Consider the following 27308-nt stretch of genomic DNA (forward strand, 5'->3'; position numbering starts at 1 on the left):
TCGCCAGTAGAATTCGGCGATGTGTCAGCTAGACGCATCTCGCCAGGCAAGAAAAACAGGGGATGGAGACAGAATAAGAGGCCTATACACTGCAAAACCGTATTTGTGCGATACAGACACGAACTAAAATAGTGGCTTTACAGGTCAACGTGATAGAAACAATGGAATCGTTACATATTTTCAAAGTGTCGATCTCCTCCTGGCTTCTTCATTCTTTTTTTTCTCCACGATTTTCAGTGATCGAAATTGTTTCAGTAGTCTCTCTCTCTCCTCTCCTGTGATATGTTGTGTTTATACTTTAATCCGTCTCTTTTATACACCTTTCCCTTGTTTCCTTCTCATATTCTATACAATTCCCACTTCTCCTTGAATGACTCATGTATTCATGAACCATTTTATGATTAGTAATAAAGCAATCGTTACTTTATATCTCTTATTTTTATCGTAATAATAATAATAATAATAATGATGTTGATAATAATTAATAGTGATAATTTTGCTAACAAAAATCCTGATATTAATGATAATAACTGTTGATAATAATAAAAATGATGATGATAATAATTATATTAGTTTACACACGTCTTAACTCTTAAGCTGCCCCCATTCAATTCACCCAGTGCCACAGTGCTAATCCCTATTGTGCCCGCCACTAATCCTCTGTGTGCCATGTTAATTAAAGGTAGATTCAATTAGCGTGTGTACTTATGCACGAAAATGTGTCCGTGGCACGCGAGCGAATGAGCGTTTATGTGTGCATGGCAAGCCACCAGAAACCCAATTATGTGAGCGTGGCACGCCTGCGCATGCACAGAACAGTGTTCTTGGCACGATAAGAGTTAAATTGTTTGTATTAAAAACATATACTGTATGAATCACACATGGACTCAAATAACTATTCAGCAGTCTTCCCTATTGGAACATTTATTTCAATTACTAGTGATCTCTAATGAAAAATATATATCAATACAAAAATATATCATACGAACAGAAATATATAAAAAACATACATCCTTGAAACATGAAAGACTTATAAGGGGTAATACCCTAGTACTGTATAATGAATGGCTTTGGAGGAACATGAATATAGAAATTAAACAAAAGATATATTACATATTTAGAAACATATTTTAAAATGGCAATGAGACAAAAGAAAGTACGTGTGCGTTAACGAATTTACTTGCATTGTGCTACATGACACATCCATTGTAAGCCTGCTTTGTTTCAATACATCATACATACATTCATGTATTTTTATTATTTTTCAACCCAATTCATTTCTACATCATTATTAAAGCGACATGTTCCTAAACAAGAGAAAGGACCTACGTGAAAGTTTTGGTTACACTTCCCTTAATCTTTCTTTAATCTGCATAACCTTTTAATTAATTAACTAAACAAACAAGTCCGTGTTACACATTCCTTTAATTGAAAGGGAAGCAAGTGGGATACAAAATATTCCTGGTGGTGGTGGGGGGGGGGGGGGGGGGGGTTAAATTTGGTATGTGACAAAAATGTCACAAGTACAAGTGCACGAGGTAAAAAATATTGTTTTTTATTCATAAAGGCAATATTTAAAGTTACTGTTTGTATTGTTTTAGTGCTATGTATTTACCCTATATGATCACATTATTCTGGGTACCTGATAGCCCTTTTCTACATAATTTGAAATTAAATGTATTCATACAAAACCATATCAATTAAAAAGAGTATTCATCTAATAGATATATAAAGAGAGAGAGAGAAAGAGGGGGATGGTATACTCCCCGCTAACATAAGCATTTGAAATAAAAATATAGAAAATTTGTACTATTTAAAGTCTTAAAATTGATCCGCATTAAGAGCATGAGATAGGAATCAGCTATTTAGATAACAGTTAAGGAGAAAGCATATGTTACCACATTCATGATATTTTGTGAGATAAGTATAAATTACTTGATCAATACATATATGATATCAAACCCATCCTGATTAACAATGCAGCCCTTGTACACTCACAGATACAGAAAATCGTATTCAATTCATTTTTATATTTATCTTCAAATATTTCTATATCATTAGTTTTATGTTTTTAACAAAGACTTGCTGACAAGCAGTATTTTTAGACTGATTTGAGTAAACCTTAATTAGTATAATAGTATGATCGTTTGTAACAGAGACTTAGCATGATTACATCAATTTATTCAGTCAATCGGTTAAATGCAAATACCGTAAGCCCTTAATTAATATAATAGTATGATTGTATACACTTTGATATTTAGCCTATCAAGGGGGTTACTTTGTTGCCTGGCAAAAATGTCACAGGTAAAAGTGCAAGAGGTAAATAATGTTAGTTATATTCATAAAAGAAAGATTCAAAATTACTGTTCGTACTGTTTTAGCGCCATGGATCGATCCCATATGATCATACTATTCTGTTTACTTGATAGCCCTGCTTTCTACATCATATGCATTTAAATCTATTCATACAAAATCAGAATGCTGTATAGTGTATTCATCTAATATAGAGAGAGAGAGAGAAAGAGAGAGAGAGAGAGAGGTGTTATACTCCCGCTACCATAAGCAATTGAAATAAAACTAAAGAAAATTCGTACTATTTAAAGACTTAAAATTGGTACATGTTAAAAGCATGTGATAGGAATCGGCTCTTTAGATAACAGTTTGGGTGAAATCATGTTTTACCACATTTTAAATTTTTTTGTAACATGAATATAAATTACTTGATCAATAAAGATATGATATCAAACCATTTCTAGATTAACAATGAAGCCCTTATATATTCACAGATACAGTAAATTACATTGAAATCATTCATGTACTTATATCCAATTCGATCTGTATAACATCAGTTTTATGTTTGTAACACAGACTTGCTGAAAAGCAGTCTTTTTAAAATGAGGTGAGTTTAACATGATTACATCAATTCAATCAGCCAATCGGTGAAATGCAAGTAAGCCGTTAATTGATAAAATAGTATGGTTGTTTGTAACAGAGACTTGGAATGATTACATTAATTAAATCAGTCAATCTGTCAAATGCAAGTAAGCCCTTACTTAATCTAATAATATGATTGTATACACTTTGATATTTAGCCTATCCAGAAGAGAACCCATCTATCCATAAGACGTAACTAATTCACTAAATTCTTTTCCGTTGTCATATTCGTTCTTTGTCCGAAGGTAAGATTCTTGGTGATCAATAATGCATGGGATTTCGCTCCACACCATTGTACTGTAATAAAGAAGAGTAGAACAAAACAGAAAATCAAAGTTTGAAAGAAAATACATATCCTTTGGTATTAAAGTGTACCAATCACTTAACACAATTAAGTTATGTATTGCTAGAATTAATAAATCAAACTTCAACATTTAACCAGGCATCTAATGGATTCACGGTTAAAAGGTAAGGATATAAAACAGTGCACGTGGAACCCAAGTTGGACTTTGGTTCCGTGTGAGCCCTATTAGAAGCGAGTGCTGAGGGTGCACTGCATACTCCATAGTCTACTCACACATTTCTTGTATATCCATTGAGAGTGTTATAATAATTTAAGTTAAAATATTTAAAGTAATATCTCTAAAGCTCATATTTGTAATCAAGTGATACAACATGGAACTAGTAACATATAAAATATACTTTTTTCTGGTGATCAGAGCACTCTAAAATAGAAATAATAAATGAGGGGTTAGAGAAAAGACACAAATGTGACATGACAAGCATTGTAAAATAACTTATTGATTAATTAAAAGTAATTCCAGTATATTAAGACTGGGAATGGGTCCTTTTCCTAAGACGGTCAAAGTGGAGGTGTCATGGTATAGTGGTCAATTCACTTGACTTTTAATCCAAGCCAAGCAATAATGTCCTTTGACTGGAATTAATCCACATTTACTAATCTCTACCAAGGTATTTATGATGCGAAAGTCACTGCAGTTTGCTTAGCATTGTGGTTTTCCATAAAATAGCACTTGGCTGGGCTGTTGGCACCTCAGGAGAATGTGCCTACATTTGCATGCATTGTGTGCAGGCAAGCCTAAATCCAATGACCAATGGTAATACTATAACAATAAAGTGCTTAGAGACATTGCCAATGTATCAAGCCCTATTACAAACCAAGATCGTTATCATTACTTAAATTAACATTAAAAAATACATAAAGAATTTTGAAAGGGCAGATTAACTTTCCCACCAATTTAAAGGGGTAACTTATGCCAATCTTGTATAGTTCTTGGGAGAAAGGAGTTGACACGTTCCAAGGTTCTTCATTCGATGACTCTGTATGCATCAAATGTCCACAAACAGTGGGTGAAAAGGCCACGCAACAACGCCGCCGAGAGAGCTCAGATTTTATGTCTAGCCCAGAAGTTGTAAATTGGCCCATGACATCTGATGGGTGGCATACCGTATTACAAGTACTCAGAGCCATAAACACAAGAGTTTGATCAACTTGATTTCAGTTGGTCAGAACATGGTGTATTTTTGTTCAGTGTCTGCCTATCATAGCAGTATTTGCAAATCTGTGCCAAACTCAAATATGATTGGCCAAACTCTCCTGATAAATGACACTATGAACGCAGAGCATTGTCAAATGCAAATAATCTTCTACATACCGTTTCACTCCCATCTACCACATAGGGAGTCCTGAAATTGCGATCTTCATGACGCTGTTGGGAAGACAAACAATAATAAAAGACTTGATAATTTCTTTTTCTTTCAAAACATAATCTATAAAATCATTAAATCGAAAAGTATACTGATTAAAAACAGATAATCAAGAATCTAGTTGTTTTCACTATTTATTTTCATGTTGATAACCCTTGCTGTGTCGGGGTCAAATTCATTGTATATGTTGCATAAAGAATCATTTAATTTCAAGCACACATTGCCCCACCATCATGCATTATAAACATTAAGCAATTACTATAATTGTTTTGAGAAAATTGCATATTTTGTATAGGAACACTTCTGGCTTCTCTCTATGAATATGAAACAGTAGTAAACAAATGAGGAATGTAAATGTAAAAAAACTAAATTGAAACACATTTTCATTTCTCGATAAATTTCATGCATGACATCGTTTAAAGGAGGCAAGTATGGTGTTGTAAGGATGGTAATACATTTCCTATACAAGCGATGTATGTGCAGGTGTGTGAAAAAAACAATGTTCAGTTTGTTTGTAAATTATGAAAAGCCTTTGGTATATTCATTACATGATAAATATATGTTGAAGAGGGAGATTATTTGTGTGGTATATATAGCTTTAAAGTGATAGTTGAGTTCTGTTGCAGAGGGCGCTACACAAAATATTGTTTATAAGATAATAAAAAAACTGAGTGTCAAATTTAAAAGAACATAATATTTAAATGACAAAATCATCTTTGTTTGATCAAAATCGGTTCAGAGACAGCTGAAATATAACGATTTCTAATACTTGTGTACCACCACAAATATTAGATATTTTGAAAAATTTGAAAAAAACGTGGAAAAAACGAAATAACGCCTTTTATGTCATATGGTTTTTTTGTTGGCATTTTCGTGTTGCTTATATTACCCACAATTAGCCGGCTCGTGTATTGTTATTTTGAATTAAATAATTAATTCACGGTCACCTTGTTTTTTGGAAAGTGGAGCTGAATTGGTATGATCATATTGGCTAAATTTCACACATTTTGGGATCTAAAATTATCTTCATAGCAATTTTAGGTTCTAAAAGGACACTATAAATGTCATAGATAAGAATTAGAGCAATAACCATGCACTTTAAAGGCATTTGCTGTCTGAAAACAGAACTCAACTATCCCTTTAAACATATGGACAAGGAAACTGTTTATACCGGCGCATCAATTCTGCGTAGTCGATCCAATGCTTGACCAACTGCATACCGGCGTCCTTCAAGGGAATCGTACTCCTCAGAACCATTGAAAGATTCGTTTCCGTAGAAGCTTCTATTTTGTCTGCTCGAATCGACATACCGTTCTTCACTGAAAACAAAACAAAACAAAACATTGTTATATATTTTTGTTATAAGTAATAATAATAATAATAATAATAATAATAATAATAATAATAATAATAATAATAGTGGGTTCTTGTGTAGCGCTCATGTCTGTCATACGTGACACTCCTGGCGCTCCCGAGTATGATGCCATACGTCACTCTAGCATTTCAAGGAATCAATTCCTGCCAGTGTTAACATTGTGAGTAATAGCATCACAAAATTTACAAAATATGCAGAGACAGAAGACCATCACTGAGAACTGTGATGGGCCAATCCAGTGGTTCACTGCATCTCAAAGAGAATCAAGAGGGATCTGTGGTTACACAGAGTCGGATAGATTGATAGATAGATAGACAGGTAGGCAGATGAATAGAAAGGTGGATAAAGGTTTATAATTATGGAAATAAATGTAGACAGGTTGATAGAGGTATCTACATATAAGTAGACAGATTGATAGATAGATGGATAGGTAGATATTTTCTAATTATCATGCATACACATGTCAATAAGAGTTATACCACTTAGCAAGGCACCTCTAGATACATCTAAGGCAAGTTCAAAATACATATAGGTCCCATACTTTACTAAGTATTATTGGAGTGTATTATGGCATCGTCATCATGTAATTTTCAACATTAACATACATTTTAATTTTTTTGTTTTGTCTGATTCAAGCTCTAGTAAACCTACCATCTTGCTACAGTCAGATATATTGAAATCATAGATCTGGTGGGTAACGTATGGGAAATAATAGCTTGGAACTTGCTGATTTGTAAGTTTATTGTAATACTCACGCGAGCATCATTTTTGTTGCTTGATTTCGTCTGACACCTTGCATGAAAACGCAGCAGACACAGGTTACGAGGACGAGAACAGAACCAAATACTCCGAGAGCAATACCAATGATGGCTCCATTCGACAATCCTTGAGAAGCTGGACAAAATGGATCAAATATGAGATTATGAAAAACAAGACCAGATGAAATATATGTGGACATGTACGCGAAATCAGTTGTGACTGTGCAAAGAAAAGAGAGTACCCTAACATCTATTTCTTGTTATACCGTATATATATATATATTAATAAATATATATGCCCAGGAAGAGTGAGTGAGAGGGAGAATACAAACACACACAAAAACAGAATAACACAATCTATTTGATTAAAAGTTTGTCATAATAATTATAAACATAGAACCATAGTCTGAACCGACATTATGTGAGGATCAACATTGAACTTACCATTCTGGCAAAGATCTCCTGTAAAACCAGTTGGGCAATTGCAAGGCTGTCCAGAAGAAGTACATGTCCCACCGTTCTGGCAGTTTGTTTGATCGCACTGAACTGTTCATTTCAAAGATATACGAATGATTTAATTTTCTTCTGATAACTTAGCAACTTATTTTTTCGTTATTTTTTATTTATAAAGTTTAGACAGTAGAAGGACAAGAGCTCTATAACTGCTTTAATATGGCGAACAGAGCAACAAGACCAAGCTTTATAATTGTTAGGTTTATCCAATAATAGTTTGTCCAATAATGCCGAGTTTGTGCCACGGAACTTAGTCGGACATTTCAATTATATTCTTTTTATGTCATACGTCTTTATCTTTTTTATATGTTAGTCTACCTTGCTGATACCTCCTCAAAATATATATGATAGACTATCATTAATTCTGCTGCATTACCATATAGGTTCATAATATATAGTACATATATTATACATAATTTTTGATATACATTTTTTTTCTTTCTTTCTTCCCCGTAGCATGAGAGTAATTTTAATTGCTTCATTCTTGTAATTAAGTGAAATGTTATTCGTTATTGTATAATTGTGTTAAGTGGGGGCACGCAACAAGAGTCCTATCTCGCACCCCGGGGCAACGTGTCTGACACGGCCGGTTGTAGCAACTACTTCGAAGATCAAGATTAAGATTAAGATTGAGAATAATAATAATTTAGACTTAGACTTAGAGTAATATTAAGATTACGATTAAGATCAAGACCAACATAACATAATGAAAATGCCCAATAGAGCAGCATCCCAGAGCAATTCCGCTGAGGGACCCCTCTCACGACCGGCCCTGACGGTGCTATCATGGAACGCCGAAGGTATATCAGATGCCAAGGAGGAAGTCCTTGCACATATGTGCAAACAAATGAACTGCGATGTGCTATGTCTTCAAGAGACTCACCGCGGCAGCGACAATCCACGGCCCAAGATCAAGGGTATGAAGCTTGCCATCGAGCGGCCACATCGCCAATATGGAAGTGCTATCTTCATGAACGAGAAGATCAGACCGGATTCTACATCCTATACCCACAATAACGACATCGAAGTGCTGAATGTGACAATCAAAGGACTAACGATCTCCTCCATCTACAAGCCACCAAACATAAGTTTTTCGTATCCTTCCACCACTACCAATAGGCATATTGTAATTGGCGATTACAACAGCCACAGCACGCAATGGGGATATGATACCACTGGAGATGATGGAGCACTAGTTGAAACATGGGCCCAAAACAACGACCTAAAACTAATCCACGATCCAAAGCTCCCAAAGTCTTTCGCCAGTGCCCGCTGGAAGAGACGTTACAACCCGGATCTAGTTTTCTGCAGCAGGCTGCTTGCTCCCACCAGTCGTAAGTTTGTAGCTGAGCCGATTCCAAGATCCCAACACCGACCCATCGGCATTCAACTGACTGCAGTTATCACACCAAACAAGACCCCGTTCAAGCGCAGGTTCAACTTTGCTAAGGCAGACTGGCCTGCTTTCACCGAACACCTTGATCATGCCCTAACACATCTCCCTGCAGATCCAAAGAACTATGAATCCTTCATAGATATAGTCAAGAAGGTGTCACGTACACATATCCCAAGAGGCTGCCGCACGACATACATTCCAGGCATCGATGAGGAATCAAGTCAGCTTCTGGCAAACTACACCACAGCCTACGACACAGATGCCTTCTCAGAGGATACCATCAACCTTGGAGAAGAGCTTATATCAAGGATATCTCAACGACATAGGCAGATGTGGCAGCACATGATTGAAACAACAGACTTAAGACACAGCAGCAGGAAAGCGTGGGCCACCATACGCAAGCTCGGAATTGACAGCACCAGAGCTCAACAGCATTATAATGTTACGGCTGACGAAGTAGCAAATCAGCTGTTGAAAAATGGAAAGGCCCCCAAGACGACTAATTCACACAGGCACAAACTACCTGGAGTTGACCAGAACATGTCTCTTTTCACAAGACCTATTTCTGAAGAAGAACTACAGAAAGGTATCTCCACGCTACACGTCAACAAGGCGGCAGGCATCGATGACATCAGATCGGAGCAGATCAAACACATGGGCTCTGTAGCACAGAAATGGCTGCTAGACATGTTTAACAACTGCATCGAGAACACATGTGTCCCAAAACAGTGGCTCCGAACCAAAGTCGTCGCTATCCTCAAGCCAGGAAAGGACTCGAACGAAGCCAAGAACTTTCGACCGATCTCGCTCCTGTGCCAAACATACAAGCTGCTTGAACGCCTTATTCTCAACAGAATTGGGCCTCACGTTGACAGCCAACTGAACTGTGAGCAGGCAGGTTTCCGACCAGGAAAATCCACCACGGGACAACTTCTCAACCTGACCCAACACATCGAAGACGGTTTTCAGAACAACCTCATCACAGGTGCAGTATTTGTGGATTTATCTGCGGCTTATGACACTGTCAATCACCGAAGGCTACAGACAAAACTTCATGACATCACAAATGACCTCAAACTCACCAGATTCATTCAGAAGATGATGCAGAACAGACGCTTCTTTGTCGAACTGGATGGGCAGAAGAGCAGATGGCGGAAACAGAAAAACGGTCTCCCCCAGGGTGGCGTCCTGGCGCCAACACTCTACAACATATACACTGCTGACATCCCTTCAACAGAGAACACTCGAAACTTCATCTATGCAGATGACACCTGCATCACAGCCCAGCATAGTACCTTCGAAGCTGTTGAACTCCATCTCAACACAGCGCTCGCAAGCCTTTCGGAGTACTACAGAGCAAACTACCTACGGGCAAACCCATCCAAGACTCAGGTGTGTGTTTTCCACTTGAAGAACAGGGAGGCAAAGAGAGAACTGAAGCTAAAGTGGAACAATGTGCAACTTAACCACTGCGAGCATCCAGTGTATTTAGGTGTAAAACTTGACCGCACTTTATCCTTCAAGAAACATATCGAGAAGACAATAGGCAAAGTAGAATCTCGAAATGCCATCATCGGGAAGCTAGTATCTTCACACTATGGCGCTGACCCCAAAACTGTACAAAGTGCAGCTGTTGCTCTATGCATGTCATCCGCAGAATATGCTTGCCCAGTTTGGAGCAGATCAGCCCATGTGAAGAAGCTTGACACCACACTCAATAACACATATCGAAAGATAACAGGATGTCTGAAACCAACAAAAGTTGAGGAGATATATCACCTCGCTGGCATTGGATCTCCTAACCAAAGGCGCACTAACACCTGCCTAAAGGAACGGATGAAGCAGGCGACAGATGACAGACACATGCTACACGGATACTTACAACCCCACAAACGACTTATATCCCGACACAGCTTCCTCGATTCTGTCCCACCACCTGAACAGAATCCTCCACCATCAGTCAAGCCCGTACTCATCAAAGGTCTTAACCTGAAGTGGCCGGAGTGGCAATGCCTAAATCGAATGCGGACGAGAATGGGACGGTGTAAGGTCAATATGGCAAGATGGGGCTATGCCCATGAAGGAGATACTCTCTGCGACTGTGGAGAGACTCAGACGATGGACCACCTCTTGCAGTGCGGCGGAACGGGTTGCACAGATGAAGACCTGTCCCTTGTTAATGAAACGGCAATTGCAGCAATCGAGCGATGGAAGAACTTAATTTAATTTAATTTACTTCTAAGTTAAGGAACTTTACATTACTATCTTGATCTAAGGAGACACGAACGAACGAACGAATATGAACAAAATGATAATAATGATTAAACAGTTGTCTTAATACTTCATGTGCTACGACAGCTATATGTGAAACAAAATTAAATTGCCTAAGTTATTGAAATGTGAGTATAAAATATTGTGATAAAACATATAGCACTAGAGTCATTCCTCCTGCTTCTATTGGTACAACTTTTCATGGTTGACTGCACAGAATGTCAAACTCCATGTGCGCAAACTTCATGCATTTTCTTGCCTTGGTATTGATACATAACCATCTCTAATTTGATATTGAATGATAACATACCCATCGATTAAAATGCAAGTCACTCCAAGATATCATAATTTGAAGGCTTAAATTATTTGTCACAAACAAATTTGTGAACAAACACTATTTATTGTTTGTTTCTTGAAAACAACATACCAATATGTCACTTGTTGATTACTAATATTGCAAATAATTTAGAACCATCAATTTAAATTCACAAACTATTTATTCACAGTTGCAAGGCTATACTATTTTCTAATTGAAAACGTATCTGAAATTGACTTGTCGATTATGTCTTTTGTGAAAATGGCTTTTTATACATTGCAGACAACTGAAAGATACTCATTTCAAGATAACCAGTCACAAACAACAAAATCATTTGTTTTGACAACTAAAAAAGTATATTTTGTAATACAATATCCTGTTGTAAAGGTGCCTTAAGAGAAGAATGGCAGGTGACAAAAGGCTGTCTTTTACACTTACCATTTGCCGATATAGATGCTTCCAGAGTTTGACCACTAGCTGATAAGTTTTGATCAATGTTGGTAGATAAGGCAGATAAACTTGAAGCAAGCCCATCTGCTACACTTTGGCTGTCAGCCGCAAGTTCCATTTGCAGGTCACCGACTACACTACCTTGGCGGAATGACAGCACTATGCAATTATCACCGACAAGTTGAGAACCTAACTGTACCCTTACATATTGGCTGAACTGTTAAATGAGAAAGTAGAGAAAACAACAATCAGAATGAGCTAAGATACATAATGTAGTTCATACTTTTATTGTTTTCATAGATAAAAGTACAGTTCCAGTCATGCACTGACAAATTAATTAAACTAATTAATAGAGAAAGATTGATTATGTAGTTCAGAGAAATTAAGGCACACTGTGAGGTTCTGGAATCATTAAAATGATCATTATTAAGCCATAGTAGTACAGCGTCTCCTCTTAGAGACATTTTTGTTTTATCTTTAGATCCAGAATGCTAGGTAGTACACATTATACATGAGCAAAAATCTTCCACAAAAAGTTGACTCTCATGCAGTACAATATGCCATTCTCAAATTAAAGCTATTTAATTGCAACTAATCATTTATCACTATTTTCGTGTACACATTTGTCATTTGTTAGACGTACGGGCAAGTCGATACAACAATGCCTTCCGCAACACCCTCAGTGACCGAGGCCAAACAAAGGACTACAAGTATATTCTCTCTTGTTTGTAATGGATCTACATGTAGCACTTTTCAGAAGGAACCATCACTTTATTACAAAGTTCCAGAAGACCACTGTACTTTCTGACATATGTACAAAAATCTTAATGCGATGGTGTGTATGTAGATTGTTGGATTTACAAGCTGAAGAGGCACCCACTTTTACATATTTACGTCTACAAAATTGTCATCAATTTTCTAGCATTTACTGGTGAAGAAAGATATACTTACAATGTAACAGAATGCAACTTCATATTCCATGAATTTGGCCGATGACCTATTGGTTAATTCTGGTGTATACGTTAGGGCTTGACCATTCAGACTTTGTCCTGTAATCTGCACAGTCACTCGACTAGTGAACAGACTGCTTGAGAGAGCTGGATATACAGAGAAAGAAAAAAATGGCATTAAGTCAAAATATGTATGGATATTTTAATGTGTTTCGTCCATGAACAAAAATAATTAATACACTCGTTTGCGTACTTACATCAAACAAGATTTTCATAATACGCATGGAATGTGTAAAATATTTGCAAGACCAGCCTAGTCGGATGATTCATAAGGGGTTGTATCAATTAATTTTCATTCATGTACTTGTACAGTTAAGATCTAAATTATTCATACCCTTAAATACCAAGTTTTATATGTTGATAAATACATAATTTTTTTTTTTTTGGCCCGATTTACATTTCTGAGGGAAATGACACATTAAAAGTTTACATTTTTGAGTTCGAGAAAACACATGAACAACTAGATGGATCTTCAACTACGCGCAGTCGAAAATGATGCCTCCGCCATAGAGCGATTTTACAAACCAAAATAGAAGCAATTTTGAAAATTCAAGCTTGATTGTAATCCATTAACACGTTCTCAGAATATGGTGATTACAAGCCATTTTCCATATACATGTATGACCCTTTGATATTTGACCTCTGACCTCATTACCCTAAAATCTTATCAGGTCATGGGCTCTGCAAGATAAACTTTGACATCGTGACCCCAACATCTTATCAGTTCATTGGATCTGCAAGATACATACATGACCCAAGTGTGGCGGTAATCCATTAATTTGTTCTTGAGAAAACGCGATCACAAGCTATTTTTGCATACATAACGAGTCATGTGACATTTGACCCTTGACCTTGTAAGCCCAACATCTCATATGTTCATTGGCTCTGCAATATACATACATGACTTAAAGTACAAGTCCACTACAAAAATAACTTACTTTCAATAGAAGCAGAAAAATCAGACAAACCAATGAAAAAAAGTTTTGAGCAAAATCAGAGAACTAAAAAGAAAGTTATGAATTTTTGAAAAAGGATGTAAAACTATGGAACAATGGAAATTACAACACAAATTACCAATTTGGTTATCAGTTTGTGACGTCATGTCCTCACTATTTATCAATTGCTTTATATAGTTTAATCCCATTAATTTGCCTTTTTATCCCCAAAAACATGATTTCCCCCATGCATTTCACAAAAATCTTTTATGAACTTTGAAGAATTGATACTATTTTCCGAATATTGTATATTCATAATTATTGATTAGTATATAAATAGTTTATATTGTAACGCCATATTCTGTCAAATTATTATATTCATGTCATATTTGTAATGTGTCTTATGAAAGAAAGATAAATAAAACTTGAAACTTAGAACTTATCAAACTTTTATTGAAATGATCAACTGATCAATAAGATTAGCATATGATAATCATGGTAATGAGGGTAATAATGGAACATCATATAAAACACAGTCTCTGCTCATCTTTAGGATGGCACAACAGTCGGTACAGTCACTGATGGTTATTTCTTTGCTGGTGGTGGTGTTTTCATATCCACATCCTCCATCTCCACCCCACGAGTAATCCACTCCATCCAGAAAGGTTGGACATGGTCGAAAGGTTAGGGCTGTCTTGAAGGGGGGTTGAGCTCTGGTCAGCCGATCCCAAAGCCGCAGACACCGAGGTGGAAGTGTGCTGATGATGCTATTGTTGCTGCTGCTGGTTTGCAGGTAGAGGGAGGAGGGGGCATCATTTTCGGAGCAAAACGCTGCTGATACTGCATTGTTTGCTGCATGTGTTCATGTGTCTGTGAACCCCAGACTGAAGCAGGTGGTGCCTTGTGTCTCCACATGTGGGGGAGGTGGTTGATACATCTCAGGATGGTGATGAGACAGAATACGAGGATGGTGTCGAGCTGTGAGGTAGTGGTTCAGGCATGGCGGGGCCTCCCATGTAACTTGGGATGTCATCATCACTGTCCTCCTCCATCGACCGCGACAGTATCTTGTTGATAGCTGATCTTGGCTTCCTGAACTTGGGCTTGGACATGCTGATCAAGCTTTCACGGACGTAGGTGGCTGCTGGTGTGCATCGCTGAGGCCTTTGAGGATCTCACCAGACTCGTGCACTCTCTTCTGGAGGGATTCCAGGACAGCGCCGTTGTCATCCCGCTTGCGCCGTGAGGCTGAAGGGATGGTATGGATGATGTCAGCCTCCTTTGGACCAATTTGCCGCTCGGCACAGGCAGCCTCAGCAGCACCTAGGTCTCCGACAAGTGAGTCAATAGTGGCCTTCACCTGCAAAGACAAATACGAAACAATAGCCATCAGAGTGTGGCAGCTATCCCCTGACCGAGGACATAAACAATAGTGGCCTTCACCTGCAAAGACAAATACGAAACAATAGCCATCAGAGTGTGGCAGCTATCCCCGGAACGAGGACATAAACAATTAAATACGAAAACTTAGCGGTGGAATTGGCTAAGTCGATGAAGCTGAACAAGTAGGCAAGCTAGTCATAATCATCTTGTGCAAGTATGGAAACTGTAGGTGGTACGAAAAATATATGCAAATTGAATCGCCTTTAAAAGAACAAGGCCTCCCAAATAGTAAACTTGTTTACTTACACTTTTGCAAGGCTCAGGACGGTGTCGGATGACGGTTTTCAGGAATCCAAACTTTGCCATGATCCACTCTTCCCTCTCAGTGAGCTCAGGGGCACCATCTCCACTCTTCTTCCTGTCAAGGCGTGTGTGGTTGTCTCTGAGTGACTTAAACCATCCCCTGAGGAGTTCTTGCCCATCTGCTGTGCCTGGTCATCCCATATCTTGTTTGTCTTGTCAGTCCTCCTGTAGTTCGTCAACTTCATGTTCCAGAGGACAGGATTGTCTTGGAGGAATTCAAGCATGAGCTCCTCATCTTTACTGACAGGGAGCAAAGAGCTTCAGGCAACAGATGCAGCAACTGAGTCAACAGAAGAGGCACGGGAGGCACGGAAACCATCATCGGAAGGACGAGATGGAGAGCATGGTGATTGCGAGCGGCCGGTATGGGGCACAGCAGGGATATCATGAGGAAGTGAATCGGCTGCTTTAGACGATGGCGGTGAGGATGAAGGTGAGGATGATGGCATAGATGGGTTCTTCTTGCCTCTACCTCGGCTACTGACAGACTTCTTGGTTGCTGTCTTTTGCGATTTATTGGGTGCCATTTTGATGTTGATAGCTCGCCGACTACTGTATAAATGCGGTACTGTAGAAATCGGCGCCATATTTATGCAGAACGTCACATGATCTTCGGCAACACGCCGAGCGCTGCGCATAGTTTTCTCATAAGCTACTCATACGTTGGGCATAGTAGGTCGAGAATGCTAGACATGACCTGACCATACGCTGTGATTCGCTGTCATACACTGTCATAAGTTAGTGATAGGTTACTAATAGGTTAGACATACGATATGTATACGTTCAATTACGTTATGCATACGCCCAAATTATTCATGCTGCAGAATTTTCAATGTTTTGGGGGGCATATGCCGACGTTTTGACATTATTTCATGAAATTTCATACGCTAGCTATAATTTTCTCTAAAACGTCTTGGTATGACTGGGCTATAACTGTTTATATTATGTTTGACCAATTAACATTAGATGAAATATATTGAACATATTTCACAAATGCATGCCTGTTCACCAGACTAAATGGCCAAATTTCTACCACATTCTGTCTGGCACGAATTTGAATGCTCCCCATATTTTGTTGGTTTAATTTGAAAAGTGGTTACACACGTTTGAAGTATGTAAGTATGAAATCACATGCACCAAAGCTAAAACAAATGTTATTTGGATAATAAATCATGCCTTCATTCAATTCTGCATGAATGAACTTGATATTACTTTGTTTGTTTCTATCTTTCTGTTTTTTCTATTTTACAAAGTTGGTTATAGAACCTACATTATTCCGTATGCCATCGAAAAAGGAAAATTTGTATTTACACATACCATTGCAAGAATTTGCATTGACTAATGTGAACCCATCGTTGCAGACACAAGTGTATGATCCATCCAAGTTGACACATCTTCCATTATTACAGAGACTTGTATTTGTCGCACACTCATCTATGGAAAAGTGTTAAAATAAAAAATGTGAATACAATCTTACTTTAATGAAAATGGTTATACTATTAACAATGATAATAATGATATTAATAATGATAATAATAATAATAATAAATAATGATGCTGATATTGAAGGTCATTTGCAATTGCTTACTTCAATGGTTGAGTTCTGGACATGAGATTGCATTGTGCAGAAATCTGCTATTGATCGGGAAAAGGTTGATTACATTTTTGAAGTCTTTGAGATCGCAGTGTTAGATTACATGAGAATATTACAAAAAATGAATGTTGAATGTTGATTAACCCCTATCAGATGTATTTACAAGCAAAAGATTTTAGTTATCAGAATCGGGTCATATCGCCTTTTGAATGGTTTAACACGCTCTTACATTTATATACACTAAACTCATAATAATTTGACAAATAATAGCTTTGCAATTATGTTCATTCTTTATGGGATGTCGTCTGCTTGGGCAGTATTAGTCCATATAGTGACGTCATAAAAACATTGTTTATTTTTCCGGCGAATCTCTCGTATATCCCTGCTGCTATGGAGGTGGTTGTATTTGTATTTTTTATAAATCATCCAATATGTAGTTGACCTAAAACTTGTACTATGGCCATCTGTTAGCTTACCAGTTTCTAGTAATACATTAGTTGACATATTTGTGATTTCTTTTGAATTTCACATTTAAGCATATATATATATATTTACAAGTTCCAAAATGTCAAGCTGTGTGGAGACAGCTTGTTCGACCTCTTCTACAATCTCTGTAAATCAATTCAAATTCATTATATCCTTACCAAAATCAAGTAATGCCATCCTTGCTTAATTCATTTTTGTTTAACTAATCGGTCAAGACAACAATATGTATGAATTTGTTTTATTAAACCTATCTCTTTACCTAATTGTGAGGTTGCACTAGGTTTTGCTGTAGGCTGCATGGTTGTGGCACTTGATGGAACTGAAAAAAGACAAAGAAAGTACAATTTTCTGTATAATACAAAACTATATATAAACCTGATCAACATCTAAATTTCACAGTATTGCATTCCACGCTAAATACATTTCTAAAACACATGTAAGTTGACTTTTGAAGCAACTGTGTTTTGTCAAAACACACTCTTTCCCTAAAAATGACAAACTCTCTTTGCAGTTGATTGTAAATAGTAAATACATTTCAATCTACAGGCAAATTGCAAATTTGAGTTTTGCGAAAACTGGCAAATTAAACGTTTAGTCAAAGCTTACCAAAAAAAAATGAGATTAAAACAAAAATATTAATAGGCTCTCATATATATCACATCGACAGAGCAAAAGTTAAAACCCTATGCTATTATTGCAAGGCACAACAGATTTTAAGAGACAAAAAAATATTTAAAAATGAAAAAATATTGTAATAATTTTTTTTGTCAACGCATAAATGGTAAGCTGTGTGGAGACAGCTTGTTTGACCTCTTCTACAATCTCTGTAACTCAATTCAAATTCATTATATCCTTACCAAAATCAAGTAATGCCATCCTTGCTTAATTCATTTTTGTTTAACTAATCGGTCAAGACAACAATATTTGGGAATGTGTTTCATTAAACCTATTTCTTTACCAAGTTGTGAGGTTTCACTAGATGTTGCTGTAGGCTGCATGGTTGTGGCACTTGATGGAACTGGAAAAGAGACAAAGAAAGTAACATTTTCTGCATAATACAAAACTATATACAAACCTGATCAACATCTGAATGTTGCATCATTGTGATCCACGAAAAATACATTTCTATAATACATGGAAGTTCACTTTTGAAGCAAGATTATTTGTCAGGACAAGCCCCTTCCTTGAAAATATCAAAGCTCTTTGAAGTTGATTGTAAATAGAGAAGGAAAACATGAAGATGTGCAGATATGTGGTCGCAAATTGTCAGCAACTGGCAGTGGAAGCCAGGTAGGTGGGTAAATAATGAATACATCACAATCCACCAACTAAATTGCCAATTTGAGGTTTGCATAGACTTGGTGATCTCATATTTCAAATACTTACAATTTTCTTAATATTTGTCCAATGCTTTCACACAAATAATATAAAGTCCAGTGGTCAAATTGCTCTCTTACTTTTGCTGTGCAACGGGTTTTAAATGAATTTCAAGATCTTACTAAGACACAAACAATGCTTCCTAGATAAACTCATGAAAGGTGGTGTGACCATAGCTTGCGTGTGACCTAAGTTTGCTATCTCAACAAATTATTCCAATCACATGTTGTTGGCTGAGACAAAATTTACCAAGAAAATATATGATACAAAACATAAACAATGGATATAACTAGGCTCTCTTATATATGACATAGGCTGAGCAATATACATATCCTTTGATATTTCTTCGAGACCTTAAAAATAAACACATTTTATTTCTTTATTTCTAAACGCGGAAATGGTTAACTGTGTGGAGACAACTTATTTGACCTCTTCTACTATCTCTTTAAAATCAATTTAAATTCATTTCATCTTAACTGTTGCATATATTGCAATCCTTGCTTATTTTGTTTACAAATCAGTCAAGACATTTAAATATTTGTGAATTTGTTTCATTAAATCTATTCTTTACCAAGTTGTGAGGTTTCACTAGGTGTTGCTGTAGGCTGCATGGTTGTGGCACTTGATGGAACTGGGAAAAAGACAAAGAAAGTACAATTTCCTGCATAATACAAAACTATATATAAACCTGATCAACATCTGAATTTTACAGTATTGCATTCCGCGCTAAATACATTTCTAAAACACATGTAAGTTGACTTTTGAAGCAACAGTGTTTTGTCAGAACACACTCTTTCCCTAAAAATGACAAACTCTCTTTGCAGTTGATTGTAAATAGTAAATACATTTCAATCAACAGACCAAATTGCCAATTTGAGTTTTGCGAAAACTGGCAAATTAAACGTTTAGTCAAAGCTTACCCAAAAAATGAGAGAAAAACAAAAATATTAATAGGCTCTCATATATATATCACATCGACAGAGCAAAAGTTAAAACCCTATGCTATTATTGCAAGGCACAACATATTTTAAGAGACCAAAAATATTAAAAAATAAAAAACTATTGTAATAATTTTGTTTTCAACACATAAATGGTAAGCTGTGTGGAGACAGCTTATTTGACCTCTTCTACAATCTCTGTAACTCAATTCAAATTCATTATATCCTTACCAAAATCATGTAATGCCATCCTTGCTTAATTCATTTTTGTTTAACTAATCGGTCAAGACAACAATATTTGGGAATTTGTTTCATTAAACCTATTTCTTTACCAAGTTGTGAGGATTCACTAGATGTTGCTGTAGGCTGCATGGTTGTGGCACTTGATGGAACTGGTAAAGAGACAAAGAAAGTAACATTTTCTGCATAATACAAAACTATATATAAACCTGATCAACATCTGAATGTTGCAGTATTGCATTCCACGATAAATACATTTCTAAAACTCATGTAAGTTGACTTTTGAAGCAACAGTGTTTTGTCAGAACACACTCTTTCCCTAAAAATGACAAACTCTCTTTGCAGTTGATTGTAAATAGTAAATACATTTCAATCAACAGACCAAATTGCCAATTTGAGTTTTGCGAAAACTGGCAAATTAAACGTTTAGTCAAAGCTTACCAAAAAATGAGAGAAAAACAAAAATATTAATAGGCTCTTATATAAATATCACATCGACAGAGCAAAAGTTAAAACCCTATGCTATTATTGCAAGGCACAACAGATTTTAAGAGACCAAAAATATTTAAAAATAAAAAACTATTGTAATAATTTTATTTTCAACACATAAATGGTAAGCTGTGTGGAGACAGCTTAAATGACCTCTTCTACAATCTCTGTAATTAAATTCAAATTCATTATATCCTTACCAAAATCATGTAATGCCATCCTTGCTTAATTCATTTTTGTTTAACTAATCGGTCAAGACAACAATATTTGGGAATTTGTTTCATTAAACCTATTTCTTTACCAAGTTGTGAGGATTCACTAGATGTTGCTGTAGGCTGCATGGTTGTGGCACTTGATGGAACTGGTAAAGAGACAAAGAAAGTAACATTTTCTGCATAATACAAAACTATATATAAACCTGATCAACATCTGAATGTTGCAGTATTGCATTCCACGATAAATACATTTCTAAAACACATGTAAGTTGACTTTTGAAGCAACAGTGTTTTGTCAGAACACACTCTTTCCCTAAAAATGACAAACTCTCTTTGCAGTTGATTGTAAATAGTAAATACATTTCAATCAACAGACCAAATTGCCAATTCGAGTTTTGCGAAAACTGGCAAATTAAACGTTTAGTCAAAGCTAACCAAAAAAATGAGAGAAAAACAAAAATATTAATAGGCTCTCATATATATATCACATCGACAGAGCAAAAGTTAAAACCCTATGCTATTATTGCAAGGCACAACAGATTTTAAGAGACCAAAAATATTAAAAAATAAAAAACTATTGTAATAATTTTTTTTCAACACATAAATGGTAAGCTGTGTGGAGACAGCTTATTTGACCTCTTCTACAATCTCTTTAAACTCAATTCAAACTCATTATATCCTTACCAAAATCATGTAATGCCATCCTTGCTTAATTCATTTTTGTTTAACTAATCGGTCAAGACAACAATATTTGGGAATTTGTTTCATTAAACCTATTTCTTTACCAAGTTGTGAGGATTCACTAGATGTTGCTGTAGGCTGCATGGTTGTGGCACTTGATGGAACTGGTAAAAAGACAAAGAAAGTAACATTTTCTGCATAATACAAAACTATATATAAACCTGATCAACATCTGAATGTTGCAGTATTGCAATCCACGATAAATACATTTCTAAAACACATGTAAGTTGACTTTTGAAGCAACAGTGTTTTGTCAGAACACACTCACCCTAAAAATGACAAACTCTCTTTGCAGTTGATTGTAAATAGTAAATACTTTTCAATCAACAGACCAAATTGCAAATTTGAGTTTTGCGAAAACTAGCAAATTAAACGTTTAGTCAAAGCTAACCAAAAAAATGAGAGAAAAACAAAAATATTAATAGGCTCTCATATATATATCACATCGACAGAGCAAAAGTTAAAACCCTATGCTATTATTGCAAGGCACAACCGATTTTAAGAGACCAAAAATATTAAAAAATAAAAAACTATTGTAATAATTTTGTTTCAACACATAAATGGTAAGCTGTGTGGAGACAGCTTATTTGACCTCTTGTACAATCTCTGTAACTCAATTCAAATTCATTATATCCTTACCAAAATCAAGTAATGCCATCCTTGCTTAATTCATTTTTGTTTAACTAATCGGTCAAGACAACAATATTTGGGAATGTGTTTCATTAAACCTATTTCTTTACCAAGTTGTGAGGTTTCACTAGATGTTGCTGTAGGCTGCATGGTTGTGGCACTTGATGGAACTGGTAAAGAGACAAAGAAAGTAACATTTTCTGCATAATACAAAACTATATATAAACCTGATCAACATCTGAATGTTGCAGTATTGCATTCCACGATACATACATTTCTAAAACACATGTAAGTTGACTTTTAAAGCAACAGTGTTTTGTCAGAACACACTCTTTCTCTAAAAATGACAAACTCTCTTTGCAGTTGATTGTAAATAGTAAATACATTTCAATCAACAGACCAAATTGCCAATTTGAGTTTTGCGAAAACTGGCAAATTAAACGTTTAGTCAAAGCTTACCAAAAACAAGATGAGATTAAAACAAAAATATTAATAGGCTCTCATATATATCACATCGACAAAGCAAAAGTTAAAACCCTATGCTATTATTGCAAGGCACAACAGATTTTAAGAGACAAAAACATATTTAAAAATAAAAAACTATTGTAATAATTTTTTTTTCAACACATAAATGGTAAGCTGTGTGGAGACAGCTTATTTGACCTCTTCTACAATCTCTGTAACTTAATTCAAATTCATTATATCCTTACCAAAATCAAGTAATGCCATCCTTGCTTAATTCATTTTTGTTTAACTAATCGGTCAAGACAACAATATTTGGGAATTTGTTTCATTAAACCTATTTCTTTACCAAGTTGTGAGGATTCACTAGATGTTGCTGTAGGCTGCATGGTTGTGGCACTTGATGGAACTGGTAAAGAGACAAAGAAAGTAACATTTTCTGCATAATACAAAACTATATATAAACCTGATCAACATCTGAATGTTGCAGTATTGCATTCCACGATAAATACATTTCTAAAACACATGTAAGTTGACTTTTGAAGCAACAGTGTTTTGTCAGAACACACTCTTTCCCTAAAAATGACAAACTCTCTTTGCAGTTGATTGTAAATAGTAAATACTTTTCAATCAACAGACCAAATTGCCAATTCGAGTTTTGCGAAAACTGGCAAATTAAACGTTTAGTCAAAGCTAACCAAAAAAATGAGAGAAAAACAAAAATATTAATAGGCTCTCATATATATATCACATCGACAGAGCAAAAGTTAAAACCCTATGCTATTATTGCAAGGCACAACAGATTTTAAGAGACCAAAAATATTAAAAAATAAAAAACTATTGTAATAATTTTTTTTCAACACATAAATGGTAAGCTGTGTGGAGACAGCTTATTTGACCTCTTCTACAATCTCTGTAACTCAATTCAAATTCATTATATCCTTACCAAAATCATGTAATGCCATCCTTGCTTAATTCATTTTTGTTTAACTAATCGGTCAAGACAACAATATTTGGGAATTTGTTTCATTAAACCTATTTCTTTACCAAGTTGTGAGGATTCACTAGATGTTGCTGTAGGCTGCATGGTTGTGGCACTTGATGGAACTGGTAAAAAGACAAAGAAAGTAACATTTTCTGCATAATACAAAACTATATATAAACCTGATCAACATCTGAATGTTGCAGTATTGCAATCCACGATAAATACATTTCTAAAACACATGTAAGTTGACTTTTGAAGCAACAGTGTTTTGTCAGAACACACTCACCCTAAAAATGACAAACTCTCTTTGCAGTTGATTGTAAATAGTAAATACTTTTCAATCAACAGACCAAATTGCCAATTTGAGTTTTGCGAAAACTGGCAAATTAAACGTTTAGTCAAAGCTAACCAAAAAAATGAGAGAAAAACAAAAATATTAATAGGCTCTCATATATATATCACATCGACAGAGCAAAAGTTAAAACCCTATGCTATTATTGCAAGGCACAACAGATTTTAAGAGACCAAAAATATTAAAAAATAAAAAACTATTGTAATAATTTTGTTTCAACACATAAATGGTAAGCTGTGTGGAGACAGCTTATTTGACCTCTTCTACAATCTCTGTAACTCAATTCAAATTCATTATATCCTTACCAAAATCATGTAATGCCATCCTTGCTTAATTCATGTTTGTTTAACTAATCGGTCAAGACAACAATATTTGGGAATTTGTTTCATTAAACCTATTTCTTTACCAAGTTGTGAGGATTCACTAGATGTTGCTGTAGGCTGCATGGTTGGGGCACTTGATGGAACTGGTAAAGCGACAAAGAAAGTAACATTTTCTGCATAATACAAAACTATATATAAACCTGATCAACATCTGAATGTTGCAGTATTGCATTCCACGATACATACATTTCTAAAACACATGTAAGTTGACTTTTAAAGCAACAGTGTTTTGTCAGAACACACTCTTTCCCTAAAAATGACAAACTCTCTTTGCAGTTGATTGTAAATAGTAAATACATTTCAATCAACAGACCAAATTGCCAATTTGAGTTTTGCGAAAACTGGCAAATTAAACGTTTAGTCAAAGCTTACCAAAAACAAGATGAGATTAAAACAAAAATATTAATAGGCTCTCATATATATCACATCGACAAAGCAAAAGTTAAAACCCTATGCTATTATTGCAAGGCACAACAGATTTTAAGAGACAAAAACATATTTAAAAATAAAAAACTATTGTAATAATTTTTTTTTCAACACATAAATGGTAAGCTGTGTGGAGACAGCTTATTTGACCTCTTCTACAATCTCTGTAACTCAATTCAAATTCATTATATCCTTACCAAAATCAAGTAATGCCATCCTTGCTTAATTCATTTTTGTTTAACTAATCGGTCAAGACAACAATATTTGGGAATGTGTTTCATTAAACCTATTTCTTTACCAAGTTGTGAGGTTTCACTAGATGTTGCTGTAGGCTGCATGGTTGTGGCACTTGATGGAACTGGTAAAGAGACAAAGAAAGTAACATTTTCTGCATAATACAAAACTATATATAAACCTGATCAACATCTGAATGTTGCAGTATTGTGATCCACGATAAATACATTTCTATAATACATGGAAGTTCACTTTTGAAGCAAGATTATTTGTCAGGACAAGCCCCTTCCTTGAAAATATCAAAGCTCTTTGAAGTTGATTGTAAATAGAGAAGGAAAACATGAAGATGTGCAGATATGTGGTCGCAAATTGTCAGCAACTGACAGTGGAAGCCAGGTAGGTGGGTAAATAGTGAAAACATCACAATCCACCAACTAAATTGCCACTTTGAGGTTTGCATAGACTTGGTGATCTCATATTTCAAACACTTACAATTTTCTTAATATTTGTCCAATGCTTTCACACAAATAATATAAAGTCCAGTCGTCAAATTGCCTCTTTAACTTTTGCTGTGCAACGGGTTTTTAATGAATTTCAAGATCTTACTAAGACACAAACAATGCTTCCTAGATAAACTCATGAATGGTGGTGTTACCATAGCTTGCGTGTGACCTAAGTTTGCTATCTCAAAAAATTATTCCAAGCACATATTGTTGGCTGAGACAAAATTTATCAAGAAAATATAAGATACAAAACATAAACAATGGATATAACTAGGCTCTGTTATATATGACATAGGCTGAGCAATATACATATCCTTTGATATTTCTTCGAGACCTTAAAAAAACACACATTTTATTTCTTTATTTTACTAAACGCGGAAATGGTAAACTGTGTGGAAACAACTTGTTTGATCTCTTCTACTATTTCTATGAAATCAATTTAAATTCATTACATCTTTACTGTTGCATATATTGCAATCCATGCCTATTTTTTTAACAAATCAGTCAAGACATTAATATTTGTGAATTTGTTTCATTAAACCTATTCTTTACCAAGTTGTGAGGTTTCACTAGGTGTTGCTGTAGGCTGCATGGTTGTGGCACTTGATGGAACTGGAAAAGAGACAAAGAAAGTAACATTTTCTGCATAATACAAAACTATATGTATCAACCTGATCAACATCTGAATTTCACAGTATTGCATTCCGCGCTAAATACATTTCTAAAACACATGTAAGTTGACTTTTGAAGCAACAGTGTTTTGTCAGAACACACTCTTTCCCTAAAAAAATGACAAACTCTCTTTGCAGTTGATTGTAAATAGTAAATACATTTCAATCAACAGACCAAATTGCCAATTTGAGTTTTGCGAAAACTGGCAAATTAAACGTTTAGTCAAAGCTTACCAAAAAAATGTGAGAAAAACAAAAATATTAATAGGCTCTCATATATATCAGATCGAAAGAGCAAAAGTTAAAACCCTATGCTATTATAGCAAGGCACAACAGATTTTAAGAGACAAAAAAATATTTTAAAATAAAAAAAATTTGTAATAATTTTTTTTTGTCAACGCATAAATGGTAAGCTGTGTGGAGACAGCTTGTTTGACCTCTTCTACAATCTCTGTAACTCAATTCAAATTCATTATATCCTTACCAAAATCAAGTAATGCCATCCTTGCTTAATTCATTTTTGTTTAACTAATCGGTCAAGACAACAATATTTGGGAATTTGTTTCATTAAACCTATTTCTTTACCAAGTTGTGAGGTTTCACTAGATGTTGCTGTAGGCTGCATGGTTGTGGCACTTGATGGAACTGGAAAAGAGACAAAGAAAGTAACATTTTCTGCATAATACAAAACTATATATTAACCTGATCAACATCTGAATGTTGCAGTATTGCAATCCACGATAAATACATTTCTAAAACACATGTAAGTTGACTTTTGAAGCAACAGTGTTTTGTCAGAACACACTCTTTCCCTAAAAATGACAAACTCTCTTTGCAGTTGATTGTAAATAGTAAATACATTTCAATCAACAGACCAAATTGCCAATTTGAGTTTTGCGAAAACTGGCAAATTAAACGTTTAGTCAAAGCTTACCAAAAAAATGAGAGAAAAACAAAAATATTAATAGGCTCTCATATATATCACATCGAAAGAGCAAAAGTTAAAACCCTATGCTATTATAGCAAGGCACAACAGATTTTAAGAGACCAAAAATATTAAAAAATAAAAAACTATTGTAATAATTTTTTTTCAACACATAAATGGTAAGCTGTGTGGAGACAGCTTATTTGACCTCTTCTACAATCTCTG

At 35.4% G+C, this 27308-nt stretch overlaps 2 protein-coding genes across 2 annotated transcripts in view; both read right to left on the minus strand.

Annotated features, from left to right (window-relative positions):
- Positions 1–896: 896 nt before the first annotated feature.
- LOC105440818 (protein eyes shut homolog) overlaps positions 897–27308 on the minus strand; it is an 82483-nt gene continuing 56071 nt past the window's right edge. Inside the window, exons 44-64 of the mRNA XM_030989022.1 lie at positions 26744–26803; positions 26040–26099; positions 25049–25108; positions 24348–24407; positions 23652–23711; positions 22954–23013; positions 22253–22312; positions 21557–21616; positions 20858–20917; positions 20160–20219; positions 19461–19520; positions 18471–18530; positions 17772–17831; positions 16750–16866; positions 12693–12838; positions 11730–11958; positions 7240–7341; positions 6793–6931; positions 5834–5981; positions 4611–4664; positions 897–3231 (exon numbers count right to left, since the gene is read on the minus strand). Coding sequence (XP_030844882.1) covers positions 3196–3231; positions 4611–4664; positions 5834–5981; positions 6793–6931; positions 7240–7341; positions 11730–11958; positions 12693–12838; positions 16750–16866; positions 17772–17831; positions 18471–18530; positions 19461–19520; positions 20160–20219; positions 20858–20917; positions 21557–21616; positions 22253–22312; positions 22954–23013; positions 23652–23711; positions 24348–24407; positions 25049–25108; positions 26040–26099; positions 26744–26803 — 1751 coding nt within the window. The 3' untranslated portion in view covers positions 897–3195. The remainder of the gene's footprint in view (positions 3232–4610; positions 4665–5833; positions 5982–6792; positions 6932–7239; positions 7342–11729; positions 11959–12692; positions 12839–16749; positions 16867–17771; positions 17832–18470; positions 18531–19460; positions 19521–20159; positions 20220–20857; positions 20918–21556; positions 21617–22252; positions 22313–22953; positions 23014–23651; positions 23712–24347; positions 24408–25048; positions 25109–26039; positions 26100–26743; positions 26804–27308) is intronic.
- Positions 14353–15936, minus strand: LOC115925360. Its single transcript, XM_030989023.1, has 2 exons — positions 15376–15936; positions 14353–15046 (listed from the first exon to the last, which is right to left on the minus strand). The coding sequence occupies exons 1-2, from the start codon at positions 15433–15435 to the stop codon at positions 14804–14806; spliced, it is 303 nt and encodes a 100-aa protein (XP_030844883.1). The 5' UTR covers positions 15436–15936; the 3' UTR covers positions 14353–14803.

The sequence above is a fragment of the Strongylocentrotus purpuratus genome, unplaced genomic scaffold (genome assembly GCF_000002235.5).
Source record: "Strongylocentrotus purpuratus isolate Spur 01 unplaced genomic scaffold, Spur_5.0 spur5_scaffold_18, whole genome shotgun sequence".
Lineage (NCBI taxonomy): Eukaryota > Metazoa > Echinodermata > Echinoidea > Camarodonta > Strongylocentrotidae > Strongylocentrotus > Strongylocentrotus purpuratus.